Source organism: Rhinoderma darwinii, chromosome 2, assembly GCF_050947455.1.
Source record: "Rhinoderma darwinii isolate aRhiDar2 chromosome 2, aRhiDar2.hap1, whole genome shotgun sequence".
Classification (NCBI taxonomy): Eukaryota; Metazoa; Chordata; class Amphibia; order Anura; family Rhinodermatidae; genus Rhinoderma; species Rhinoderma darwinii.
This window is the reverse complement of record NC_134688.1, coordinates 481,581,230-481,607,510: the sequence shown is the minus strand read 5'-3', so window position 1 is coordinate 481,607,510 and position 26,281 is coordinate 481,581,230. Positions and strand designations below refer to the sequence as shown.

The window sequence follows — 26,281 nt, the reverse complement described above, 5'->3', positions numbered from 1 at the left end:
ACTCCCTCCTAGATTTAACGACGTCTGCCAAAAGTGACAGCCTGGTCTCCTGCAAAAACAAAATGTCGGCTTCAACTCGGCCAAGAAAATCAAAGGCTGCAAATCTCGCCCTATCTGACTTAATGCTGGCAACGTTAATTGATGCCAGCGTCAACGGAGTGGGTGCCGCCATCATGGATGTTTGAGTTAGACGGCTTTCTTCTTCCCACCCCCCCCCTCTATCTGATGAGGACCCCCCTTCTTTGCCTCGCTTCTTGCAAACTGAGGAGTCCATATTCACCACCCTATTCCCATCTTCATCCCCAAGTACCGGGTCAACCTCCCCCTCTGGGGGCAACGGCCCCTGCAGCAGGGGAGGCTCAACGACTCTAGGGTGCCCTACCATGCCCTCCCTCTTAGTATGAGAGGCTGGAATGTCCACGAGAGCATGGTATCGATCAGTAGAGCGCACCAGGGGGGTACAGGATTTACCTTCCTGGGCCAGGGCGGGGCCAGATGTATTTGGCCCTTGGGTTTTGCCCGGTGTCCCTTTTGCTGTAGGCTGAGTCCTCTCTTCCTCTCCCACACTTTCATAGTGGGAGGACTGAGAGTCCTCAGCCCTCTGCTCCCTTTGGATCCTCCTCATCTCCCCATTCAATTCGGCCTCCCCAGGGGCATCAGATTCAGGGGGGGCATCCAGATCCGAATCAGAGGTTGTCCCAGTTTCCTGGAGCGCCCTCCAAATCCTCTCCTTCCTTCGCTTCTCCGCCCTTCTCTGGCGAGAAGGGGGACCCTTCTTTGCATTCTTCCCTTGCCCCTGTGCCCCATCGTCCCTGCCCGCACCCTCACCCACGGAGGCCTCCCTCCTTTCATCCTCCGCAGGTTTGGAACAAGCATTGACAACAGAGCGAGGACACCGACTGAACGGGTGACCTAAGTCACCACACAGGTTGCACCGAATACGGTCACACGATGCGGCTAGATGACCAATCCCCCCACAATGAGCACACTTCTGCACCTTGCAGCCTGCACTCAAATGTGAGGGGTCGCCACACCGGTGACACAACTTCGGCTGCCCCTGGTAGAAGACAAGGATCCGATCTCTTCCCAGGAAAGCAGACGATGGTATGTGGGACACCGTCTGTCCCAGACGCTTTAATTTAACCATGAACGTCCAGGCCCCTGACCAGATGCCAAACTCATCCATGTTCTTCCGTGGCATCTCTACTACCTCTCCGTACCTTCCCAACCAGGTCATGATATCAATACAAGAGAGTGACTCATTACGGGTAAGAACGGTCACTCTCTTGGGACCACTTTGGCGAGAAATTGCTTGTGCAGCAAAGTCTCGCCAGCCAGGCTCGTCCTTCATCAGCTCGTAGTTCCCCCAGAAGACCTCAAGGCCCCCTAGGTGAACAAAGCTGATGTCAAACTCGACCGAGCCATGAGGATGTATCAAGGCAAAGATGTCACTCGCCTTGAAGCCCATCCCCAGCAGCAGCTCCACCACCCTCTTTCTGGGAGGGCACGCATCATTGCCACGCCACCGGAGACGGACCACATTCCTCCTGGCTACAGCCTGCCCGGCTGTTGGGAGCGACCACTGATCTCCTCGTTGCTCTCGGAAGGCATTTAGACCATATCTGTCTATCCAGAAAGACAGGTCCTTCTGCACTCCCCCTATGGTTAGGGTTTGCTTTCCCTCTCTTAAAGCGTCCAAGAGACGTTGTTGCAAGTTACCGTCCCCGGACCTTGAGGATGAAGATGGGTGGGCCCGCTGTCCCCCCGCTGCCACACCAGCATAAGACCTGCCGGATGTCACAGCAAGAGGAGCGCCAGGCCCATTGCCCCTGGTTGATACCCCATCCCCACCACCCACAGACACAGCACTCAACACCCCATTACCAGCAGACACTCCAGCAACTTTATTTACAGACACCTGCATACCCCCAGCAGTTTCCACATCCACAGCCGCAACTTTTTCATTTAACCCACCAGGTCCCCCTGCAGTCATCCTTCTGGCCAGGCCTGGTTCTATGTTATGTATTTTTTCTGTACTTTTTGTGTGGGTAGACACTGCTTCAGTCTCCGCATCATCAGGCACCTTTGCAGGGACGCCACCAGATGTTATAAGCGATGTCCCCACTGTGCCCTCCACCTCATTAACCTCCATCTGTTCTATGTGCTGAACATTTTTGGGAAAGGGGCCACCGTCGCCCCCGACGCCAGCAGCCCCCTTCTCGCCTACACCACTTTTCAGCGATGCGGACGAAGGAGCCACTGACGTCACTGGAGCCGCCTCCGGCGCCGGACCACTCCCCCCTCCCACAGAGGAGTGGCCAACAGAGCCGGAGCCCCCTCTGTGACCGCCCTTGTCCGGAACGTCTGACGGCTTTACTGCGACACCGACAGACTTCCGGCTTTCAGACACCACATCCGGTTTCTGGTTTACCCGTTCTCCCGACCCCTGACTCGCATCAAAGACCAGTTTCCCGGGCTCGCCATTCACCGGACACGGGGACACACCCCCTGGCGTCACCAGGCCACCAGTACCGCCCCCTTTGCAGGGGTTGGCGTCCGGCGCCATTTTGACCACCACGTGCTCTAATGCCGGACCCGTAACACTCTCCCCGCATTCCCGCTCCAGCCCCACTGCAGAGGCTTGAGCTGGGGGTCTTGCGGGACCTGCGCCCTGATCCTGACTTGCATCTGGCTCAGAGCACAGGAAGGATCTTGCTGTGTACACCATTTTAAATGAACCTTCAGCAGATTTTTTTTCCTTTGTCTTTTTTTTCTTCTTAAATTTTTTTTTCTTTTGCTTTTCCTCCTCTGCGGGTAACTCTGCACCGAAACAAAATCCCTGGAAGGATACCGGCGACTCCACATTACGGATCTGTGTAAGTAATCCTGGAGGCCGCTCACTGTCAGTATCAAAACTCTCCTGATTTCTCCCAGCTGTGAGTCCACCCTCCTCCTCCTCACTGCTCCTGGGTGCATCAGAATCTGAGCCTTCTCTGGACTTTGCATTCTCATGCTCCATTTTCTCCCCCACAATTTCCTTTGCTGTGTCTGGGGCTCTGCTGTCTTCCTCCACACTTTCTATTTTTATAGGTTCTGCCATCTCGGCAAACCTCTCTTCATTTTTTAATTTTTCACCAAACACCCCTCCGCCTGCCAAAATCTCCTCACGTCTCTCTTCCACTTCTTTTATTTCCTCCAACAAGGATTTCACATTTAAAAGGTATCGGGACCTCTTACCTCCTGAGGCTTTTGCAGCTCTTCCTCTGGCGACCGCCAAGTCCGCACGGAGCCGTTGCAGCGACTTCCTGAGGTCCCGATACTCCTCCAACCGCATAGCCAGACGGGAGCTGAAGTTCTCCACCGTCTCTCCGGTCCTCAGCTGTCCCCATTCCTCCACACGACCGTCATCCAAATGTCCGGACGGCGCTGGTCCTTCTCCAGATGACAACACCTCGATCACCCTGCCGGACCGCGTCTCCATACCCTTATCCAGGGTTCCAGCGTCAGGGGGAGCCAGGACAGCCTTGCCCCGAGATGATCTCCTCACCCCCGCGACTGTTTGCATATTCCCAGCCAGCTGGGATGACCCTCTACCCCCCGCTGGCATGCTCCGGGAGGTAGAGGTCTGAGGCTCCATCCTAGGATGGAACCCCCCTCAGGGTACTTTCCAAGCCCAGGCAGATGGTATGAGGCCTGGGCAGATAGAATAAGGAAAGTCCCTGGATCCAAGGCCTGCACGGTAGTCTCAGCAGCTCTCTCCACACCTCCTACTCCACCCACTCCAGAGCTGCACTGACTATTCTGCTGGTGGAGTCACTGTGTACATACATTACTTATCCTGTACTGATCTTGAGTTACATCCTGTATTATACTCCAGAGCTGCACTCACTATTCTGCTGGTGGAGTCACTGTGTACATACATTACATTACTTATCCTGTACTGATCCTGAGTTACATCCTGTATTATACTCCAGAGCTGCACTCACTATTCTGCTGGGGGAGTCACTGTGTACATACATTACATTACTTATCCTGTACAGATCCTGAGTTACATCCTGTATTATACTCCAGAGCTGCACTCACTATTCTGCTGGTGGAGTCACTGTGTACATACATTACATTACTTATCCTGCACTGATCCTGAGTTATATCCTGTATTATACTCCAGAGCTGCACTTACTATTCTGCTGATGGAGTCACTGTGTACATCTCACTATTCTGCTGGTGGAGTCACTGTGTACATACATTACATTACTTATCCTGTACTGATCCTGAGTTATATCCTGTATTATACTCCAGAGCTGCACTCACTATTCTGCTGGTGGAGTCACTGTGTACATACATTACATTACTTATTCTGTTCTGATCCTGAGTTACATCCTGTATCTCTTTATTTTATATAAATTTACAAAACATAAACTGAAAAACAAATACATAACTAATTCCATATAACCAAAAAGTCACAACCCAATTCTTATAAACAAATTTTCTTATATACATCTCTGTATATGAGAAGAGAAAACGATACCAGACCCGGCCACATACACCCCACTCTTATATACTTACATCTACACTTCATCCGAAACTAAACAATAACTAGAATATATACAAACATCATATAAACGTCATCCAAAGTACTAACAGAAAATCCCCCGACCCGCGTCAACCAAGGGCCTAAAGAAACAACATAATAATAATAAAATAATAATAATAATAACCCCAAAAATCCAAAATATAATAATACTAATCCCAATTTTTTTTTTTTTTTTTATCCTTTTTTTTTTTTTTTTATATATATATATTTTTTAATCACACTATACACATCCTGACTTTCCCTAACCTTACCCTTCTTACCTAAACTCCACCACCCCAGCCAGCATCTCGCCTCATGTCCTCTCACGTCCGCATAGTCCAGATGCTGGCCCCCACCACCACACCCAACACCCCAGCCCAGCCCCCCGCCCCATGTCCTCCCATGTCCGCATAGTCCGGGGCTGGGTCAGGCAAACCCCCCCCCCCCCCGACCCCCTCCCAACCTATCTATTAACCCCCTTAAGTCTATCCCTATTCTAACAACATTTCTACATTATAATACAATACACGTCACCAACCTGTCCAAATACCAAACCATATACAAAATACACCGTACCCGAAAGCACCAAGTTCGGTCGCTTGTAAACCTTTTTCCTGCCATTTCAATCCTAAACAAAGCAAAAATCTTCCAGTGCTTACCTAGCCCATCACCAGATAGAGAGAAGGGAAAGCCCCCCCCAGCTCCCCCCCAGAGGCCAAGGTACCACGTCCACCGCTGCACCCTCCCTATCGCTTGCCCTATCTCCTTACCCTATTACTAACCCTTTCTTGACCCTATTGAAAGCTGACCCTATGCTGACCCTCACCTTTCCCTTATTCCGAGTCCTATCGCTATATTTTTTTTTGGTGCCTCAGCGGAACGCAGACCCCCACCTCCAGTTGAGCACCGGTGACGACTCCCCCTCCCTCATGAAGGCAGACACATTAAGGCACCCAAAAGGAAAAGCCCCTCCAAAGACGAGAGGCTTTGGATGCTCCCAATCTGCCAACCTCCAAAGAATGCACCTTCACCAGGTCACCCATGATATTGCTAACAACCTCATCCACTAGGAGGATTTTCTTCTGGGTAGAAACTAGACATCGTGCATTCCACATAAAGTGCCTGACCACTATACTGACTAGAAACAAGGTGCAATGGTCCCTACCACCGAGGTCTCCGAACACTCCATAGGCCCACCCAGCATAGGAGAGGCTGGTTAGGCCTGGCCAACCAATGGAGGCTCCCACCCTTTTGTATACCTCTGTATTGAAAGGGCAATGAAGCAGGAAATGCTCCATGCTTTCCAGCACTCCGCCGCACTCCTCCCGGGGGCAATCCCGATCATCAGAGCTTCTGCACTTTAGATTGCCCCTCACATACAGTCTCCCATGGAAGCAACGCCAAGCCAGATCCCAAAACTTCTGGGGAATCCTCGCTGAATTTAAAAGTTTTAATCCCACCCCGAGGTCACTACTTGGGCAGTCTTTGAGCGCCAGGGGCTTCTGGAAGTGGGTCATCAGGACCCTCCTGTCAAGAAATTTTCTCGACATGGTCCTGATCTCCCACACCTCCAGACCCCACCGGCGAACAATCTTCAGCGCCAGGGTGGCATAAGCCGGGAGATGTCCGTGAGGTGTACGCAGGTCTTTCACTTGCCCTCCTCTCTCCCATTCCTGGAAGAAAGGCCGAAACCACCCCCTGCAGGAGGATATCCACCAAGGAGCCCTCTCTTGCCAGAGGTTTGCCAGGTTGATCTTAACAAAGGTGTTCACTAGGAACACCACCGGGTTAACCATACCTAACCCGCCTAGTGTCCTTGGTAGGTAAGTAACCTCCCTCTTGATTAGGTTGAGCCTGTTCCCCCATAACAGCTGGAAGAACAGGCTATAGACCCGAGTCCAGAGAGGTTCTGGCAAGATGCACACACTGCCCAGGTAAAGCAACATGGGCACCAGGTAGGCCTTGGCCAAGTGAACCCTTTCCCTCAGGGTTAAGGACCAACCCTTCCATTGGTCGACCTTCTGGGCAACTAGATTCAGCCTATCCTCCCAGTTCTTCTTGGGGTAATCACCCGGGCCAAATTCGACTCCTAAGATCTTAGCAGACCCCTGAGGCTCTGGAAGGGTGTCCGGGAGATCAAAACCAGGATCTCCTCCTCCCAGCCAGAGACTTTTGCACTTATCCCGGTTGATCTTGGACCCAGATGCCAATGAGTAACGCTCCACTTCCGACATCACCCACTCTGCCTCCCCTCTCGAGGAGACAAAAATGGAGACGTCGTCTGCGTACGCAACCACCCTCTGAGTGGCCTCCGGCCCCTCCAGGCCGGCCCCGACTCCCGCCAATGGCCCACGATCGATCCTTTTAAGAAAAGGATCAATTGCGAACGCATATAGCAAAGGGCTCAAGGGACAACCCTGGCGGACACCAGACCCAACCTCAAAGGGGGTTCCAACCCAACCGTTCACCAGCGCAAAAGTCTCAGCCCCAGTGTATAAGGTCTGTAGCCAATTGACAAACCCCCCCGGTAGGCCGTACCTCAGAAGGACCGACCAGAGGTACTCGTGGTCCACCCGGTCAAAAGCCTTGGCCTGGTCCAAGGACAGGATGTACCCCTCCCACCGACCAGAATTTCCCTGCTCCACTGCCTCTCTGACACTGAGGACAGCACTAAATGTGCTGCGGCCTGGAACAGAGCAATGCTGGACCGGCGAAAGGAGCCGGGATGCAAACTTCACCAGCCGATTAAACAGCACCTTTGCGAGAACCTTTCTGTCCGTATTGAGCAGCGCTATGGGACGCCAATTCTCAATACGGGTCGAGTCTTTACCCTTCGATAAAACGATCAAGGCCGACCTCCTCATTGACATTGGCAAAGTACCCGAGGAAAGGCACTCATTAAACACCTCAGTCAAGAGGGGAACTAGGGTTCCTTTAAAAGTCTTATAAAACTCGGATGTTAAGCCATCCGGCCCTGGCGATTTTTTGAGGGCAAGCCCATCAATCGCCAATCCCACTTCCTCTTCCTTGATCGAGTCTATCAAAACACCGAGAGAGGGGTCTACCCCTGGCTCAGGGATGGTTTCAGCCAGGAAAGCCGACATCTCGTCTCGGTTTGGATCTTGCTTCCCCAAGAGGTGCGAGTAGAAGGATCTGACGACCTCCAAGATCCCTGATTTGGATCTCTTCAGAGATCCTGTACTATCAATCAGTCCTGTCACAACCTTACGACTCACTGACATCTTACAGTTCCTGTAGGGGTCGGGCGAGCGGTACCTCCCGAAATCCCTCTCAAGAACTAAAGATGTGTGCCTATCATACTGACACCTCCTGAGCAAAGCTTTCACCACGGAGATCTCCTCCCCACTACCCCCGGTTGAGACCAGATGTTCGAGTTTCCTCCTCAGTTCCTGATATAGGCGGTACCTACTCATGGACCTGAGGCTCGAGAGCCTGCGGAAAAATCCTGCCACCCGGACTTTAAACAACTCCCACCACTCAGACTTAGTACCACTGAGATCCAACAAAGGTACCTGGCTCTGAAGAAAATCCTCAAAGGCCTGTCTTATCTCCGCTTCTTCCAAGAGAGTAGAATTCAGCCTCCATATACCTCTTCCCATCTGGAGGGACTCTGCAATGTTCAAAGAGAAAATAATCATACAGTGATCGGAGAACTCCACCTCAACAACGGACACTGGTGAAGAGATGGCTTCCTCCTTCAAAAAAAACCTGTCTATCCTAGACCTACAACTACCTCTACGATAGGTGAAACCCGAGTGGCCTGGGGTATGCCTGATGTGGATATCCACCAGGCGAGCATCGCTAACTATATTTTTTAATGCTACACTATCGTAGGTCAATTTTTTATCTCCGGAACCTCCTCTATCTCGGGGTCTCATGACAGTATTGAAGTCCCCTCCAAAGATAACTTGTCGACCTGAAAAAAGGAAAGGCTTAATCCTCATGAAGAGACTTTTACGGTCCCATTTGCTCTGGGGTCCGTATATATTGATTAGTCTTAATTCCTGTCCCCTCATGAGGACATCTAAGATCAAGCACCTCCCCATTTCTAACTCAATCATCCGTCGGCATGTTACCGGTGCGGTGAAAAGGACCGCCACTCCGCTATAGGGCTCAGCCGCAAGAGACCAGTAGGAGGGCCCGCGTCGCCACTCCCTCCTAGATTTAACGACGTCTGCCAAAAGTGACAGCCTGGTCTCCTGCAAAAACAAAATGTCGGCTTCAACTCGGCCAAGAAAATCAAAGGCTGCAAATCTCGCCCTATCTGACTTAATGCTGGCAACGTTAATTGATGCCAGCGTCAACGGAGTGGGTGCCGCCATCATGGATGTTTGAGTTAGACGGCTTTCTTCTTCCCACCCCCCCCTCTATCTGATGAGGACCCCCCTTCTTTGCCTCGCTTCTTGCAAACTGAGGAGTCCATATTCACCACCCTATTCCCATCTTCATCCCCAAGTACCGGGTCAACCTCCCCCTCTGGGGGCAACGGCCCCTGCAGCAGGGGAGGCTCAACGACTCTAGGGTGCCCTACCATGCCCTCCCTCTTAGTATGAGAGGCTGGAATGTCCACGAGAGCATGGTATCGATCAGTAGAGCGCACCAGGGGGGTACAGGATTTACCTTCCTGGGCCAGGGCGGGGCCAGATGTATTTGGCCCTTGGGTTTTGCCCGGTGTCCCTTTTGCTGTAGGCTGAGTCCTCTCTTCCTCTCCCACACTTTCATAGTGGGAGGACTGAGAGTCCTCAGCCCTCTGCTCCCTTTGGATCCTCCTCATCTCCCCATTCAATTCGGCCTCCCCAGGGGCATCAGATTCAGGGGGGGCATCCAGATCCGAATCAGAGGTTGTCCCAGTTTCCTGGAGCGCCCTCCAAATCCTCTCCTTCCTTCGCTTCTCCGCCCTTCTCTGGCGAGAAGGGGGACCCTTCTTTGCATTCTTCCCTTGCCCCTGTGCCCCATCGTCCCTGCCCGCACCCTCACCCACGGAGGCCTCCCTCCTTTCATCCTCCGCAGGTTTGGAACAAGCATTGACAACAGAGCGAGGACACCGACTGAACGGGTGACCTAAGTCACCACACAGGTTGCACCGAATACGGTCACACGATGCGGCTAGATGACCAATCCCCCCACAATGAGCACACTTCTGCACCTTGCAGCCTGCACTCAAATGTGAGGGGTCGCCACACCGGTGACACAACTTCGGCTGCCCCTGGTAGAAGACAAGGATCCGATCTCTTCCCAGGAAAGCAGACGATGGTATGTGGGACACCGTCTGTCCCAGACGCTTTAATTTAACCATGAACGTCCAGGCCCCTGACCAGATGCCAAACTCATCCATGTTCTTCCGTGGCATCTCTACTACCTCTCCGTACCTTCCCAACCAGGTCATGATATCAATACAAGAGAGTGACTCATTACGGGTAAGAACGGTCACTCTCTTGGGACCACTTTGGCGAGAAATTGCTTGTGCAGCAAAGTCTCGCCAGCCAGGCTCGTCCTTCATCAGCTCGTAGTTCCCCCAGAAGACCTCAAGGCCCCCTAGGTGAACAAAGCTGATGTCAAACTCGACCGAGCCATGAGGATGTATCAAGGCAAAGATGTCACTCGCCTTGAAGCCCATCCCCAGCAGCAGCTCCACCACCCTCTTTCTGGGAGGGCACGCATCATTGCCACGCCACCGGAGACGGACCACATTCCTCCTGGCTACAGCCTGCCCGGCTGTTGGGAGCGACCACTGATCTCCTCGTTGCTCTCGGAAGGCATTTAGACCATATCTGTCTATCCAGAAAGACAGGTCCTTCTGCACTCCCCCTATGGTTAGGGTTTGCTTTCCCTCTCTTAAAGCGTCCAAGAGACGTTGTTGCAAGTTACCGTCCCCGGACCTTGAGGATGAAGATGGGTGGGCCCGCTGTCCCCCCGCTGCCACACCAGCATAAGACCTGCCGGATGTCACAGCAAGAGGAGCGCCAGGCCCATTGCCCCTGGTTGATACCCCATCCCCACCACCCACAGACACAGCACTCAACACCCCATTACCAGCAGACACTCCAGCAACTTTATTTACAGACACCTGCATACCCCCAGCAGTTTCCACATCCACAGCCGCAACTTTTTCATTTAACCCACCAGGTCCCCCTGCAGTCATCCTTCTGGCCAGGCCTGGTTCTATGTTATGTATTTTTTCTGTACTTTTTGTGTGGGTAGACACTGCTTCAGTCTCCGCATCATCAGGCACCTTTGCAGGGACGCCACCAGATGTTATAAGCGATGTCCCCACTGTGCCCTCCACCTCATTAACCTCCATCTGTTCTATGTGCTGAACATTTTTGGGAAAGGGGCCACCGTCGCCCCCGACGCCAGCAGCCCCCTTCTCGCCTACACCACTTTTCAGCGATGCGGACGAAGGAGCCACTGACGTCACTGGAGCCGCCTCCGGCGCCGGACCACTCCCCCCTCCCACAGAGGAGTGGCCAACAGAGCCGGAGCCCCCTCTGTGACCGCCCTTGTCCGGAACGTCTGACGGCTTTACTGCGACACCGACAGACTTCCGGCTTTCAGACACCACATCCGGTTTCTGGTTTACCCGTTCTCCCGACCCCTGACTCGCATCAAAGACCAGTTTCCCGGGCTCGCCATTCACCGGACACGGGGACACACCCCCTGGCGTCACCAGGCCACCAGTACCGCCCCCTTTGCAGGGGTTGGCGTCCGGCGCCATTTTGACCACCACGTGCTCTAATGCCGGACCCGTAACACTCTCCCCGCATTCCCGCTCCAGCCCCACTGCAGAGGCTTGAGCTGGGGGTCTTGCGGGACCTGCGCCCTGATCCTGACTTGCATCTGGCTCAGAGCACAGGAAGGATCTTGCTGTGTACACCATTTTAAATGAACCTTCAGCAGATTTTTTTTCCTTTGTCTTTTTTTTCTTCTTAAATTTTTTTTTCTTTTGCTTTTCCTCCTCTGCGGGTAACTCTGCACCGAAACAAAATCCCTGGAAGGATACCGGCGACTCCACATTACGGATCTGTGTAAGTAATCCTGGAGGCCGCTCACTGTCAGTATCAAAACTCTCCTGATTTCTCCCAGCTGTGAGTCCACCCTCCTCCTCCTCACTGCTCCTGGGTGCATCAGAATCTGAGCCTTCTCTGGACTTTGCATTCTCATGCTCCATTTTCTCCCCCACAATTTCCTTTGCTGTGTCTGGGGCTCTGCTGTCTTCCTCCACACTTTCTATTTTTATAGGTTCTGCCATCTCGGCAAACCTCTCTTCATTTTTTAATTTTTCACCAAACACCCCTCCGCCTGCCAAAATCTCCTCACGTCTCTCTTCCACTTCTTTTATTTCCTCCAACAAGGATTTCACATTTAAAAGGTATCGGGACCTCTTACCTCCTGAGGCTTTTGCAGCTCTTCCTCTGGCGACCGCCAAGTCCGCACGGAGCCGTTGCAGCGACTTCCTGAGGTCCCGATACTCCTCCAACCGCATAGCCAGACGGGAGCTGAAGTTCTCCACCGTCTCTCCGGTCCTCAGCTGTCCCCATTCCTCCACACGACCGTCATCCAAATGTCCGGACGGCGCTGGTCCTTCTCCAGATGACAACACCTCGATCACCCTGCCGGACCGCGTCTCCATACCCTTATCCAGGGTTCCAGCGTCAGGGGGAGCCAGGACAGCCTTGCCCCGAGATGATCTCCTCACCCCCGCGACTGTTTGCATATTCCCAGCCAGCTGGGATGACCCTCTACCCCCCGCTGGCATGCTCCGGGAGGTAGAGGTCTGAGGCTCCATCCTAGGATGGAACCCCCCTCAGGGTACTTTCCAAGCCCAGGCAGATGGTATGAGGCCTGGGCAGATAGAATAAGGAAAGTCCCTGGATCCAAGGCCTGCACGGTAGTCTCAGCAGCTCTCTCCACACCTCCTACTCCACCCACTCCAGAGCTGCACTGACTATTCTGCTGGTGGAGTCACTGTGTACATACATTACTTATCCTGTACTGATCTTGAGTTACATCCTGTATTATACTCCAGAGCTGCACTCACTATTCTGCTGGTGGAGTCACTGTGTACATACATTACATTACTTATCCTGTACTGATCCTGAGTTACATCCTGTATTATACTCCAGAGCTGCACTCACTATTCTGCTGGGGGAGTCACTGTGTACATACATTACATTACTTATCCTGTACAGATCCTGAGTTACATCCTGTATTATACTCCAGAGCTGCACTCACTATTCTGCTGGTGGAGTCACTGTGTACATACATTACATTACTTATCCTGCACTGATCCTGAGTTATATCCTGTATTATACTCCAGAGCTGCACTTACTATTCTGCTGATGGAGTCACTGTGTACATCTCACTATTCTGCTGGTGGAGTCACTGTGTACATACATTACATTACTTATCCTGTACTGATCCTGAGTTATATCCTGTATTATACTCCAGAGCTGCACTCACTATTCTGCTGGTGGAGTCACTGTGTACATACATTACATTACTTATTCTGTTCTGATCCTGAGTTACATCCTGTATTATACTCCAGAGCTGCGCTCACTATTCTGCTGGTGAGGTCCCTGTGTACATACTTTACTTATCCTGTACTGATCCTGAGTTACATCCTGTATTATACTCCAGAGCTGCACTCACTATTCTGCTGGTGGAGTCACTGTGTACATACATTACATTACTTATCCTGTACTGATCCTGAGTTATATTCTGTATTATACTGCAGAGCTGCACTCACTATTCTGCTGGTGGAGTCACTGTGTACATACATTACATTACTTATCCTGTACTGATCCTGAGTTACATCCTGTATTATACACCAGAGCTGCACTCACTATTCTGCTGGTGGAGTCACTGTGTACATACATTACATTGATTATCCAGTCTTATGCACTCACCAGAACATGACTGACTTGAAATATTGGTCATGTACACCTTAAACAAGTTTCTTACAGAACAGGAAATATTCCACGGACCTCCTGAGGACATTGTATAATTAAGCCCACAACAAGATGAACTAGTATTAGGAAGCGTTATTACGTCTCCATTCACAGTCAGAGAAAATGTGGGATCTGTCCCACTGAGAACCCAGCAGGTGACCAAAGTGCTGCCATTAGGGAGGCATGAGGCATTCAGTAAAGGCGCTGAAACTGGAGCTGAATGAGAGAGAGCAAAAAAAATATAATGAAAATGTGTGAGAAACAAAAGAAAATAAAAGAAAATTATAGAAAATTCAGCAAAGGGGGTGAAATAAAGTGTGAGGAGAGATCAGAGTGTGCGGAGAGAACAGAGCGTGAGGGGACAACAGAGCGTGAGGGGACAACAGAGCGTGAGGGGACAACAGAGCGTGAGGGGGCAACAGCGTGAGGGGAGAACAGAGCGTGAGGGGACAACAGAGCGTGAGGGGACAACAGAGCGTGAGGGGACAACAGAGCGTGAGGGGACAACAGAGCGTGAGGGGACAACAGCGTGAGGGGAGAACAGAGCGTGAGGGGACAACAGGGCGTGAGGAGAGAGCAGAGCGCGAGGAGAGAGCAGAGCGCGAGGGGAGAACAGAGCGTGAGGGGAGAACAGAGCGTGAGGGGAGAACAGAGCGTGAGGGGAGAGCAGAGCGTGAGGGGAGATCAGAGCGTGAGGAGACAGCTGGGCGCGAGGAGAGAGCAGGGCGCGAGGAGAGAACAGGGCGTGAGGGGACAACAGGGCGTGAGGGGACAACAGAGCGTGAGGGGACAACAGAGCGTGAGGGGGCAACAGCGTGAGGGGAGAACAGAGCGTGAGGGGAGAGCAGAGCGTGAGGAGAGAGCAGAGCGTGAGGAGAGAGCAGAGCGCGAGGAGAGAGCAGGGCGCGAGGAGAGAGCAGGGCGCGAGGAGAGAGCAGGGCGCGAGGAGAGAGCAGAGCGCGAGGAGAGAGCAGAACGCGAGAAGAGTGCAGAGCGTGAGGGGAGAGCAGGGCGCGAGGAGAGAGCAGAGCGCGAGAAGAGTGCAGAGCGTGAGGGGAGAGCAGAGAGTGAGGAGAGAGCAGAGCGTGAGGAGAGAACAGAGCGTGAGGAGAGAGCAGAGCGTGAGGAGAGAGCAGAGCGTGAGGAGAGAATAGAGCGTGAGGAAAGAGCAGAGCGTGAGGAGAGAGCAGAGCGTGAGGAGAGAACAGAGCTTGAAGAGAGAACAGAGCTTGAAGAGAGAACAGGGCGTGAGGGGAGAACAGGGCGTGAGGAGAGAGCAGGGCGTGAGGAGAGAGCAGAGCGTGAGGGGAGAGCAGAGAGTGAGGAGAGAGCAGATCGTGAGGGGAGAGCAGAGAGTGAGGAGAGAGCAGAGCGTGAGGAGAGAATAGAGCGTGCGGGGAGAACAGCGTGAGGAGAGAACAGAGCGTGAGGGGAGAACAGAGCGTGAGGAGAGAGCAGAGCGTGAGGACGGAGCAGAGCGTGAGGAGAGAGCAGAGCGTGAGGAGAGAGCAGGGAGTGAGAAAAGAGCAGGGCGTGAGGATAGAGCAGAGAGTGAGGGGAGAGCAGGGCGTGAGGAGAGAGCAGGGCGTGAGGAGAGAGCAGAGCGCGAGAAGAGTGCAGAGAGTGAGGAGAGAGCAGAGCGTGAGGAGAGAACAGAGCGTGAGGAGAGAGCAGAGCGTGAGGAGAGAGCAGAGCGTGAGGAGAGAGCAGAGCGTGAGGAGAGAGCAGAGCGTGAGGAGAGAACAGAGCGTGAGGAGAGAACAGAGAGTGAGGAGAGAACAGAGCGTGAGGAGAGAGCAGAGCGTGAGGAGAGAACAGAGCGTGAGGAGAGAACAGAGCGTGAGGAGAGAACAGAGCGTGAGGGGAGAACAGAGCGTGAGGAGAGAGCAGGGCGTGAGAAGAGAGCAGGGCGTGAGGAGAGAACGGGGGCGTGAGGAGAGAGCAGGGCGTGAGGAGAGTGCAGAGCGTGAGGGGAGAGCAGAGAGTGAGGAGAGAGCAGAGCTTGAGGAGAGAACAGAGCGTGAGGAGAGAACAGCGTGAGGAGAGAACAGAGCATGAGGGGAGAACAGAGCGTGAGGAGAGAGCAGAGCGTGAGGAGAGAGCAGGGCGCGAGGAGAGAGCAGGGCGCGAGGAGAGAGCAGGGCGTGAGGGGAGAACAGGGCGTGAGGAGAGAGTAGGGCGTGAGGAGAGAACAGAGCTTGAGGAGAGAAAAGAGCGTGAGGACAGAACAGCGTGAGGAGAGAGCAGGGCGTGAGGAGAGATCAGAGCGTGAGGAGAGAAAAGCGTGAGGAAAGAGCAGGGCGTGAGGAGAGCAGAGCGTGAGGAGAGAACAGAGCGTGAGGAGAGAACAGAGCGTGAGGAGAGAACAGAGAGTGAGGAGAGAGCAGAGCTTGAGGAGAGAACAGAGCGTGAGGAGAGAACAGCGTGAGGAGAGAACAGAGCGTGAGGGGAGAACAGAGCGTGAGGAGAGAGCAGGGCGTGAGGGGAGAGCAGAGCGTGAGGGGAGATCAGAGCGTGAGGAGACAGCTGGGCGCGAGGAGAGAGCAGGGCGCGAGGAGAGAACAGGGCGTGAGGGGACAACAGGGCGTGAGGGGACAACAGAGCGTGAGGGGACAACAGAGCGTGAGGGGGCAACAGCGTGAGGGGAGAACAGAGCGTGAGGGGAGAGCAGAGCGTGAGGAGAGAGCAGAGCGTGAGGAGAGAGCAGAGCGCGAGGAGAGAGCAGGGCGCGAGGAGAGAGCAGGGCGCGAGGAGAGAGCAGGGCGCGAGGAGAGAGCAGAGCGCGAGGAGAGAGCAGAACGCGAGAAGAGTGCAGAGCGTGAGGGGAGAGCAGGGCGCGAGGAGAGAGCAGAGCGCGAGAAGAGTGCAGAGCGTGAGGGGAGAGCAGAGAGTGAGGAGAAAGCAGAGCGTGAGGAGAGAACAGAGCGTGAGGAGAGAGCAGAGCGTGAGGAGAGAGCAGAGCGTGAGGAGAGAATAGAGCGTGAGGAAAGAGCAGAGCGTGAGGAGAGAGCAGAGCGTGAGGAGAGAACAGAGCTTGAAGAGAGAACAGAGCTTGAAGAGAGAACAGGGCGTGAGGGGAGAACAGGGCGTGAGGAGAGAGCAGGGCGTGAGGAGAGAGCAGAGCGTGAGGGGAGAGCAGAGAGTGAGGAGAGAGCAGATCGTGAGGGGAGAGCAGAGAGTGAGGAGAGAGCAGAGCGTGAGGAGAGAATAGAGCGTGCGGGGAGAACAGCGTGAGGAGAGAGCAGAGCGTGAGGACGGAGCAGAGCGTGAGGAGAGAGCAGAGCGTGAGGAGAGAGCAGGGAGTGAGAAAAGAGCAGGGCGTGAGGATAGAGCAGAGAGTGAGGGGAGAGCAGGGCGTGAGGAGAGAGCAGGGCGTGAGGAGAGAGCAGAGCGCGAGAAGAGTGCAGAGAGTGAGGAGAGAGCAGAGCGTGAGGAGAGAACAGAGCGTGAGGAGAGAGCAGAGCGTGAGGAGAGAGCAGAGCGTGAGGAGAGAGCAGAGCGTGAGGAGAGAGCAGAGCGTGAGGAGAGAACAGAGCGTGAGGAGAGAACAGAGAGTGAGGAGAGAACAGAGCGTGAGGAGAGAGCAGAGCGTGAGGAGAGAACAGAGCGTGAGGAGAGAACAGAGCGTGAGGAGAGAACAGAGCGTGAGGGGAGAACAGAGCGTGAGGAGAGAGCAGGGCGTGAGAAGAGAGCAGGGCGTGAGGAGAGAACGGGGGCGTGAGGAGAGAGCAGGGTGTGAGGAGAGTGCAGAGCGTGAGGGGAGAGCAGAGAGTGAGGAGAGAGCAGAGCTTGAGGAGAGAACAGAGCGTGAGGAGAGAACAGCGTGAGGAGAGAACAGAGCATGAGGGGAGAACAGAGCGTGAGGAGAGAGCAGAGCGTGAGGAGAGAGCAGGGCGCGAGGAGAGAGCAGGGCGCGAGGAGAGAGCAGGGCGTGAGGGGAGAACAGGGCGTGAGGAGAGAGTAGGGCGTGAGGAGAGAACAGAGCTTGAGGAGAGAAAAGAGCGTGAGGACAGAACAGCGTGAGGAGAGAGCAGGGCGTGAGGAGAGATCAGAGCGTGAGGAGAGAAAAGCGTGAGGAAAGAGCAGGGCGTGAGGAGAGCAGAGCGTGAGGAGAGAACAGAGCGTGAGGAGAGAACAGAGCGTGAGGAGAGAACAGAGAGTGAGGAGAGAGCAGAGCTTGAGGAGAGAACAGAGCGTGAGGAGAGAACAGCGTGAGGAGAGAACAGAGCGTGAGGGGAGAACAGAGCGTGAGGAGAGAGCAGGGCGTGAGAAGAGAGCAGGGCGTGAGGAGAGAGCAGGGCGTGAGGAGAGAGCAGGGCGTGAGGAGAGTGCAGAGCGTGAGGGGAGAGCAGAGAGTGAGGAGAGAGCAGAGCTTGAGGCGAGAACAGAGCGTGAGGAGAGAGCAGCGTGAGGAGAGAACAGAGCATGAGGGGAGAACAGAGCGTGAGGAGAGAGCAGAGCGTGAGGAGAGAGCAGGGCGCGAGGAGAGAGCAGGGCGCGAGGAGAGAGCAGGGCGTGAGGGGAGAACAGGGCGTGAGGAGAGAGTAGGGCGTGAGGAGAGAACAGAACTTGAGGAGAGAAAAGAGCGTGAGGACAGAACAGCGTGAGGAGAGAGCAGGGCGTGAGGAGAGATCAGAGCGTGAGGAGAGAAAAGCGTGAGGAAAGAGCAGGGCGTGAGGAGAGCAGAGCATGAGGAGAGAACAGAGCGTGAGGAGAGAACAGAGCGTGAGGAGAGAACAGAGCTTGAAGAGAGAACAGGGCGTGAGGGGAGAGCAGGGCGTGAGGAGAGAGCAGGGCGTGAGGAGAGAGCAGAGCGTGAGGGGAGAGCAGAGAGTGAGGAGAGAGCAGATCGTGAGGGGAGAGCAGAGAGTGAGGAGAGAGCAGAGCGTGAGGAGAGAATAGAGCGTGCGGGGAGAACAGCGTGAGGAGAGAACAGAGCGTGAGGGGAGAACAGAGCGTGAGGAGAGAGCAGAGCGTGAGGACGGAGCAGAGCGTGAGGAGAGAGCAGAGCGTGAGGAGAGAGCAGGGAGTGAGAAAAGAGCAGGGCGTGAGGATAGAGCAGGGCGTGAGGAGAGAGCAGGGCGTGAGGAGAGAGCAGGGCGTGAGGAGAGAGCAGGGCGTGAGGAGAGAGCAGAGTGTGAGGGGAGAGCAGAGAGTGAGGAGAGAGCAGAGCGTGAGGGGAGAGCAGAGAGTGAGGAGAGAGCAGAGCGTGAGGAGAGAACAGAGCGTGAGGGGAGAACAGAGCGTGAGGAGAGAACAGAGCGTGAGGGGAGAACAGAGCGTGAGGAGAGAGCAGAGCGTGAGGACGGAGCAGAGCGTGAGGAGAGAGCAGAGCGTGAGGAGAGAGCAGAGCGTGAGGACGGAGCAGAGCGTGAGGAGAGAGCAGAGCGTGAGGAGAGAGCAGGGAGTGAGAAAAGAGCAGGGCGTGAGGATAGAGCAGAGCGTGAGGGGAGAGCAGGGCGTGAGGAGAGAGCAGGGCGTGAGGAGAGAGCAGGGCGTGAGGAGAGAGCAGGGCGTGAGGAGAGAGCAGGGCGTGAGGAGAGAGCAGAGCGTGAGGAGAGAGCAGGGAGTGAGAAAAGAGCAGGGCGTGAGGAGAGAGCAGAGCGTGAGGGGAGAGCAGAGAGTGAGGAGAGAGCAGAGAGTGAGGGGAGAGCAGAGAGTGAGGAGAGAGCAGAGCGTGAGGAGAGAACAGAGCGTAAGGGGAGAACAGAGCGTGAGGGGAGAACAGAGCGTGAGGAGAGAGCAGAGCGTGAGGAGAGAGCAGAGCGTGAGGAGAGAACAGAGCGTGAGGAGAGAACAGAGCGTGAGGAGAGAACAGAGCGTGAGGAGAGAACAGAGCGTGAGGAGAGAGCAGGGAGTGAGAAGAGCAGGGCGTGAGGAGAGAGCAGGGCGTGAGGAGAGAGCAGAGCGTGAGGGGAGAGCAGAGAGTGAGGAGAGAGCAGAGCGTGAGGGGAGAGCAGAGAGTGAGGAGAGAGCAGGGCGTGAGGAGAGAACAGAGCGTGAGGGGAGAACAGAGCGTGAGGAGAGAGCAGAGCGTGAGGACGGAGCAGGGAGTGAGAAAAGAGCAGGGCGTGAGGAGAGAGCAGGGAGTGAGAAAAGAGCAGGGCGTGAGGATAGAGCAGAGCGTGAGGGGAGAGCAGGGCGTGAGGAGAGAGCAGGGCGTGAGGAGAGAACAGGGCGTGAGGAGAGAACAGGGCGTTTTGAGAGAGCAGAGTGTGAGGAGAGAGCAGGGCGTGAGGAGAGAGCAGGGCGTGAGGAGAGAGCAGGGCGTGAGGAGAGAACAGGCCGTGAGGAGAGAGCAGGGCGTGAGGAGAGAGCAGGGCGTGAGGAGAGAGCAGAGCGTGAGGAGAGAGCAGAGCATGAGGAGAGAGCAGAGCGTGAGGAGAGAACACAAAACATTGTAAAGTTAGTTCAGTGTACAGAGTGTCAGATAATGTGAACAGACTTGGGTGAGAATAGAGAATATGATATCAGGGAGGACTGAGTATGAGATGTCAAGATTTCTTACATCAGTAAAACTGCTTGCTGCTAACTCACCTTCACAGAATATTTTGGTGTCATTTCCGCTTTTTTTGCTGACAGAGTTCTCGGCAGAACAGCTGACGTTTATGGCACCAGATGCGAATTCTGAGGCATTTATAATGAGATTTGGAACAGTGTTCCAGTGAATGAGCTTCCCGCCCACAGTCCAGGTGTAAGTGGCATTGCTCCCTCTCTCTACCTCACAGGTGACTTTAGCGGATCCATCGTTTTGACAGGACCACTTAACGACGGGCACAGAGAGAGGAACTACAGAGAAATACAGTCAATGTTCAGAATATCTTGTGTTTAGATCAATCACTTATGGTCTACACCCGTGTTTCTTAATTCTGGTCCTCAAGTACATCCAACTATTCTATCAGGTTGTCAGTCATTACCACAGGGATCCTCAAATTATGTCGGGGGATTTAAGAAATGGAGCTGAAAAACAATGTATTCACAAGTGCCAGTTTTATGGTGTTTTTTTGCCAATATTTTGTGCAGATCACGGCAAAAATCATGTGAGAATTCACCCAAATACTGGCACAGCCAAACAACTTAAATAACTTAACGTTCGACAGCACAGAATACAGAGTGTAAGGAGAGAGCAGAGCGTGAGGAGAGAGCAGAGCGTGAGGTGAGAGAACAGGGCGTGAGGTGAGAGAACAGGGCGTGAGGTGAGAGAACAGGGCGTGAGGTGAGAGAACAGGGCGTGAGGAGAGTGCAGGGCGTGAGGAGAGAGCAGAGCGTGAGGAGAGAGCAGAGCGCGAGGAGAGAGCAGAGCGCGAGGAGAGAGCAGGGCGCGAGGAGAGAGCAAGGCGCGAGGAGAGAGCAGGGCGCGAGGAGAGAGCAGGGCACGAGGAGAGAGCAGAGCGCGAGGTGAGAGAACAGGGCGTGAGGTGAGAGAACAGGGCGTGAGGTGAGAGAACAGGGCGTGAGGTGAGAGAACAGGGCGTGAGGAGAGTGCAGGGCGTGAGGAGAGAGCAGAGCGTGAGGAGAGAGCAGAGCGCGAGGAGAGAGCAGAGCGCGAGGAGAGAGCAGGGCGCGAGGAGAGAGCAAGGCACGAGGAGAGAGCAGGGCGCGAGGAGAGAACAGAGCGTGAGGAGAGAACAGGGGGTGAGGAGAGAACAGAGCGTGAGGAGAGATCAGAGCGTGAGGAGAGATCAGAACGTGAGGAAAGATCAGAACGTGAGGAGAGATCAGAGCGTGAGGAGAGATCAGAGCGCGAGGAGAGATCAGAGCGCGAGGAGAGAGCAGAGCGCGAGGAGAGATCAGAGCGCGAGGAGAGAGCCGAGCGTGAGGAGAGAGCCGAGCGTGAGGAGAGAGCACAGCGTGAGGAGAGAGCACAGCGTGAGGAGAGAACAGAGCGTGAGGAGAGTACAGGGCGTGAGGAGAGAACAGAGCGTGAGGAGAGAACAGAGCGTGAGGAGAGATCAGAGCGTGAGGAGAGAACAGGGCGTGAGGAGAGAACAGGGCGTGAGGAGAGAACAGGGCGTGAGGAGACAACAGGGCGTGAGGAGAGATCAGAGCGTGAGGAGAGATCAGAGAGTGAGGAGAGATCAGAGCGTGAGGAGAGAACAGGGCGTGAGGAGAGAACAGGGCGTGAGGAGAGATCAGGGCGTGAGGAGAGAGCAGGGCGTGAGGTGAGAGCAGGGCGTGAGGAGAGAGCAGGGCGCGATGAGAGAGCAGGGCGTGAGGAGAGAACAGAGCGTGAGAAGAGAGCAGAGCGTGAGGAGAGAGCAGAGCGTCAGGAGAGAGCAGCGCGTGAGGAGAGAACAGAGCGTGAGGAGAGAACAGAGCGTGAGGAGAGGTCAGAGCGTGAGGAGAGTTTAGAGCGTGAGGAGAGTTTAGAGCGTGAGGAGAGATAATAGTACTATACTCTATACCAATGGTCCCCAACCGGTGGCTCAGGAGCCACATCCGTCTGCAGTGTGGATCGCCATAGGAACTCTGAGTGATAACAATGTGCTCCTGCTACAATATGACATACACAGTAACAAAATTACAGACATGTCCTATCCCCAGAAAAGTGACAATCTGGGCGGTGGAATACCAATGTGTTAAATTTCAAAAGTAAATATTTACCTGCAAATTGAAATTTAATCATTTTGAGTTTCTCTATATTTAATATGTTAACTTTTTTACTTAAAGCTTATTTCCACTTTCACTGAAAAACAATTATAGTGCAGGAGTGTGCAGGAGTGGGTAGGAGTGTGCAGGAGTGTGCAGGAGTGTGCAGGAACGGGTAGGAGTGTGCAGGAGTGTGCAGGAAAGGGTAGGAGTGTGCAGGAGCGGGTAGGAGTGTGTAGGCAAATGTAGGAAAGTGTAGGAATGTGCAGTAGTGTGTAGGAGTGGACAGGAGCATGTAGGAGTGTGCAGGAGTGCGCAAGAGCGTGCAGGAGTGCGCATGAGCGTGCAGGAGTGTGCAGGAAAGGGTAGTAGTGTGCAGGAGCGGGTAGGAGTGTGTAGGCAAATGTAGGAAAGTGTAGGAATGTGTAGTAGTGTGTAGGAGTGGACAGGAGCATGTAGGAGTGTGCAGGAGTGCGCAAGAGCGTGCAGCAGTGCGCAAGAGCGTGCAGGAGTGCGCAAGAGCGTGCAGGAGTGTGCATGAGCGTGCAGGAGTGTGCAGGAAAGGGTAGTAGTGTGCAGGAGTGTGCAGGAGCGGGTAGGAGTGTGTAGGCAAATGTAGGAAAGTGTAGGAATGTGCAGTAGTGTGTAGGAGTGGACAGGAGCATGTAGGAGTGTGCAGGAGTGTGTGTAACGTCCGTGGTCACTGACCACGAACTCCTGCCATCCTGCCGATGCCTTTATCTCCAGAGATGCCAGCACAGGCGGCCGTCTTGTTAAACAGTGACCACTAGTGTGTGCGCATGAGCTCAGTCCAGCCTTAAAGAGCCAGAGCGTGATTGAGCTGATTGTTCCCAGATCATCCTGAACTATAAGAAGGGCCCTGCCCCTTCCTGCATTGGCTGAGCGTTGTTTGTACCTACCCGTGTCTGTCTCTGCAAATGGTCCCTTTAGTGTTTTCCATTTCCAGTGTTCCCGTTCCTGCTACCTGTATCCTGTATCCCGTGCTATCTTGTTCCAGCGCCGTTTAGAGTTGGAGTTGTTCTATATACTACGCCTGTCTCGTTACACCATGCCTGGTGTCTGTGTGCTGCCAAGGTCCCATCTGAGCCTATCTTCGCTACGGTCTGAAGTTACCACAGGTACACCCATCCGAACTATAGACTGACATTGGTATCCTGTTGGCCAGCTGCTATACCGTCAAGGTGGTACAGCCCAGTGGGTCCACAATACCCACAGATCGTGACAGTACTCTCAAGCCATGGACCCCGCTGGTCAATCCGAGACCATGACGATGTGACAACAGAAGCGGGCGGATATGCTGGACCTCCGGTTTCGACAAGACCAACTCCCCCAGTCGTTGAATATTATTGCACATCGGCTGGATGTGCAAGCTGCCGTTCCTCCTACTACACCTCCTGGCAAAACGGACCTCCAACTACACCTCCTGGCAGTGCTGATCCTCGATTTTATCTGCCACTATCTCCTCGCTATTATGGAGACGAGAGGACCTGCAGGGCATTTTTGATCCAGTGCCAGATCCACTTCAGTCTGTATGTAAGAGCATTTTCTACTAATGGTGCAAGGATCTCTTTAATCGTCTCTCCTCACTGGCAGGGCCCTAGCATGGGCGAACGCTATCTGGGAGAGACAAGGACCAGAGACCCGTGACTTCCAGGGGTTCCTACGGATATTTCACACTGCGTTTGATGAGCCTGGACGAGTCTCCTCTGCAGCAGATTCCTTGCTGAACCTTCGCCAGGGAGACACTTCCGTGGGCAAGTTCGCCATCCACTTCCGCACCCTGGGGAAGAGTTGTTGTGGAACAATGAGGCCTTGGTGACTACATTCTAGCAGGGACTGTGCCCTGAGATTAAGGACGAGCTTGCCGCCCGAGATCTGCCATCTACCCTGGATGAGCTCATCCTTCTGGCCGCCTGGATTGACATAAGGATCCGAGAACGGTTCCAAGAGGTCCGTCGGGAGGGAGGACTCCTTAGCCTGGCTCCTACATCGCAGCAACCACTGCTGTCCTTATCAACTGTTCCTCCAAAGGAGTCTTTGAGAATAGGCCATCTCAAGCTGTATACCCAGCAGAGACAACGCAGGCGCACTTCGGGACTATGTCTGTATTGCGGCCTCAGAGGCCATCTTGTGCGTCTTTGCCACCAAAAGCCCTAGAGCCTAGGGTTGGTTGGAGAGACAACCCTGGGTGAAGAAGGACTTTCTTCTAAATTATCCAGCCCCGTGACCATAGTGTCCAGCGAAAAGACGCACCGGGTCTCTGCCTATCTGGACTCTGGATCCGCAGCTAACTTCATTCAGAGAGACCTGGTGGATCTTCTCCAGTTGCCCACATCCCCTCTGGAGAGGCCTTTGATTGATGCCTCAGTGAATGAACTGCCTCTGCCAGACCCTATTGTAGCTGTGACGAAACCACTGAAGCTCCAAACCGTTCATTGCGAGCTCATCTCATTTTTTTGTCCTGCCCAGGGCTGTCAACTGTGTGCTGCTGGGTCTGCCCTGGCTCCGACTACATGCCCCAGTTCTGGACTGGAATTCTGGAGAGGTTCTCCAGTGGGGTACCGAGTGCCTTAACCGTTGCCTGGGTTATCCATCCGGCCCAGTCTCCTCGGTCATTGGCAGGATTGCCTTCTCACTACTCACAGTTTGCGGATGTCTTTAGCAAGAGGGAGGCGGAGACGGTGCCTCCACACTGGGCATATGACTGCCCTATTGAACTGGTTCCTGACGTGTCCCTTTCCCGTGGAAAGGGATACCCTCTCTCTTTGCCAGAGACTCAGTCTATGTCCGCATATATTAAGGAGAATTTGGAGAGTTCTTCTTCGTAAAAAAGAAGGACGGATCTCTTCGACCCTGCATCAACTACCAGGGTCTCAACCAGATCATGGTAAAAAAAAAAGATATCCGTTGCCATTGATTTCAGAACTGTTTGATCGCATACGTGGTGACAAGATTTTTTCTAAACTAGACTTGTGTGGGGCTTACAATCTAATCTGGATTCGCCAGGGTGACGAATGGAAGACGGCATTTAATACACGAGATGGGCACTATGAATATCTAGTAATGCCCTTCGGCCTGTGTAATGCTCCCGCGGTCTTCCAAGAGTTCATCAATGATGTCTTCCGAGATCTCCTCTATGTCTGAGCTGTGGTCTATCTTGATGACTTTCTTATTTTTTCCCCAGTTCCAGTGACTCATCAGAGACACATCAATCACGTTTTGCTGCGATTAAGGGAGAATTATCTGTATGCCAAGCTGGAGACGTGCGTGTTTGAGAGGAATTCTCTACCATTCCTGGGCTCTCAAGATAAATTCTGAGAAAGTAAAGGCTGTCCTGGAATGGCCACGAACCCAAGGCTTAAGGGCCATACAGTGTTTCTTGGGATTCGCTAACTTTTATCGACAGTTCATTCCAAACTTCTCCTCACTGACCGCTCCCATCTCTACCCTCACCAAAAAAGGCATGAACGCCAATGTGTGGACTCCAGAGGCAGAGGCCGCATTTAATAGCTTGAAGAGTGCCTTCACATCAGCCTCTATCCTCCCTCATCCTGATGTATCTCTACAGTTTTCGTTGGAGGTGGACGCCTCCTCTGTTGGTGCTGGCGCACTTCTGCTTCAGAGAGGTCCCAAAGGCAAGACACTGATATGTGGATATTACTTCATGCTTTTCTCTACCGTAGAGCGCAACTACTCGATTGGGGATCGGGGGTTACTGGCCATCAAACTGGCTCCAGAGTAGTGGAGACGCCTACTAGAGAGCGCAGCTCATCCCAACCCGATTTTCACTGACCACAAGAACCTCACCTATTTCCAGATGGCATAACGTCTGAACCCCTGTCAGGCCAGGTGGTCGCTGTGCTTTGCCCGGTTCCAGTTTGAGCTCCACTACCGCCCTGCCGACAAGATTGTGAGGGCCGATGCCTTGTCAAGGTCGTTTGAGACAAAGGACACCATGGAGTCCCCACAAAATATAATTGACCCATCCTACATCATCTCTGTCAACCCTCTGCATGTTATTGACATCCCTCCGGGGAGGACTTTTGTGCATCTGGCAGACAGAAGAAGAATCCTCCGCTGGGGACACAGCTCTAAACTGGCAGGTCAAGCAGGTGTCCATAAAACCCAA

At 53.8% G+C, this 26,281-nt stretch overlaps 1 protein-coding gene across 1 annotated transcript in view; it reads right to left on the bottom strand.

The window, feature by feature from the left end:
• The window catches only part of LOC142741936 (Fc receptor-like protein 5), an 81,508-nt gene that overhangs the window by 20,661 nt on the left and 34,566 nt on the right, over positions 1-26,281 (bottom strand). The window contains exons 4-5 of the mRNA XM_075851258.1: positions 20,080-20,331; positions 13,501-13,758 (exon numbers count right to left, since the gene is read on the bottom strand). Of these exons, the coding sequence (XP_075707373.1) occupies positions 13,501-13,758; positions 20,080-20,331 (510 nt within the window). The remainder of the gene's footprint in view (positions 1-13,500; positions 13,759-20,079; positions 20,332-26,281) is intronic.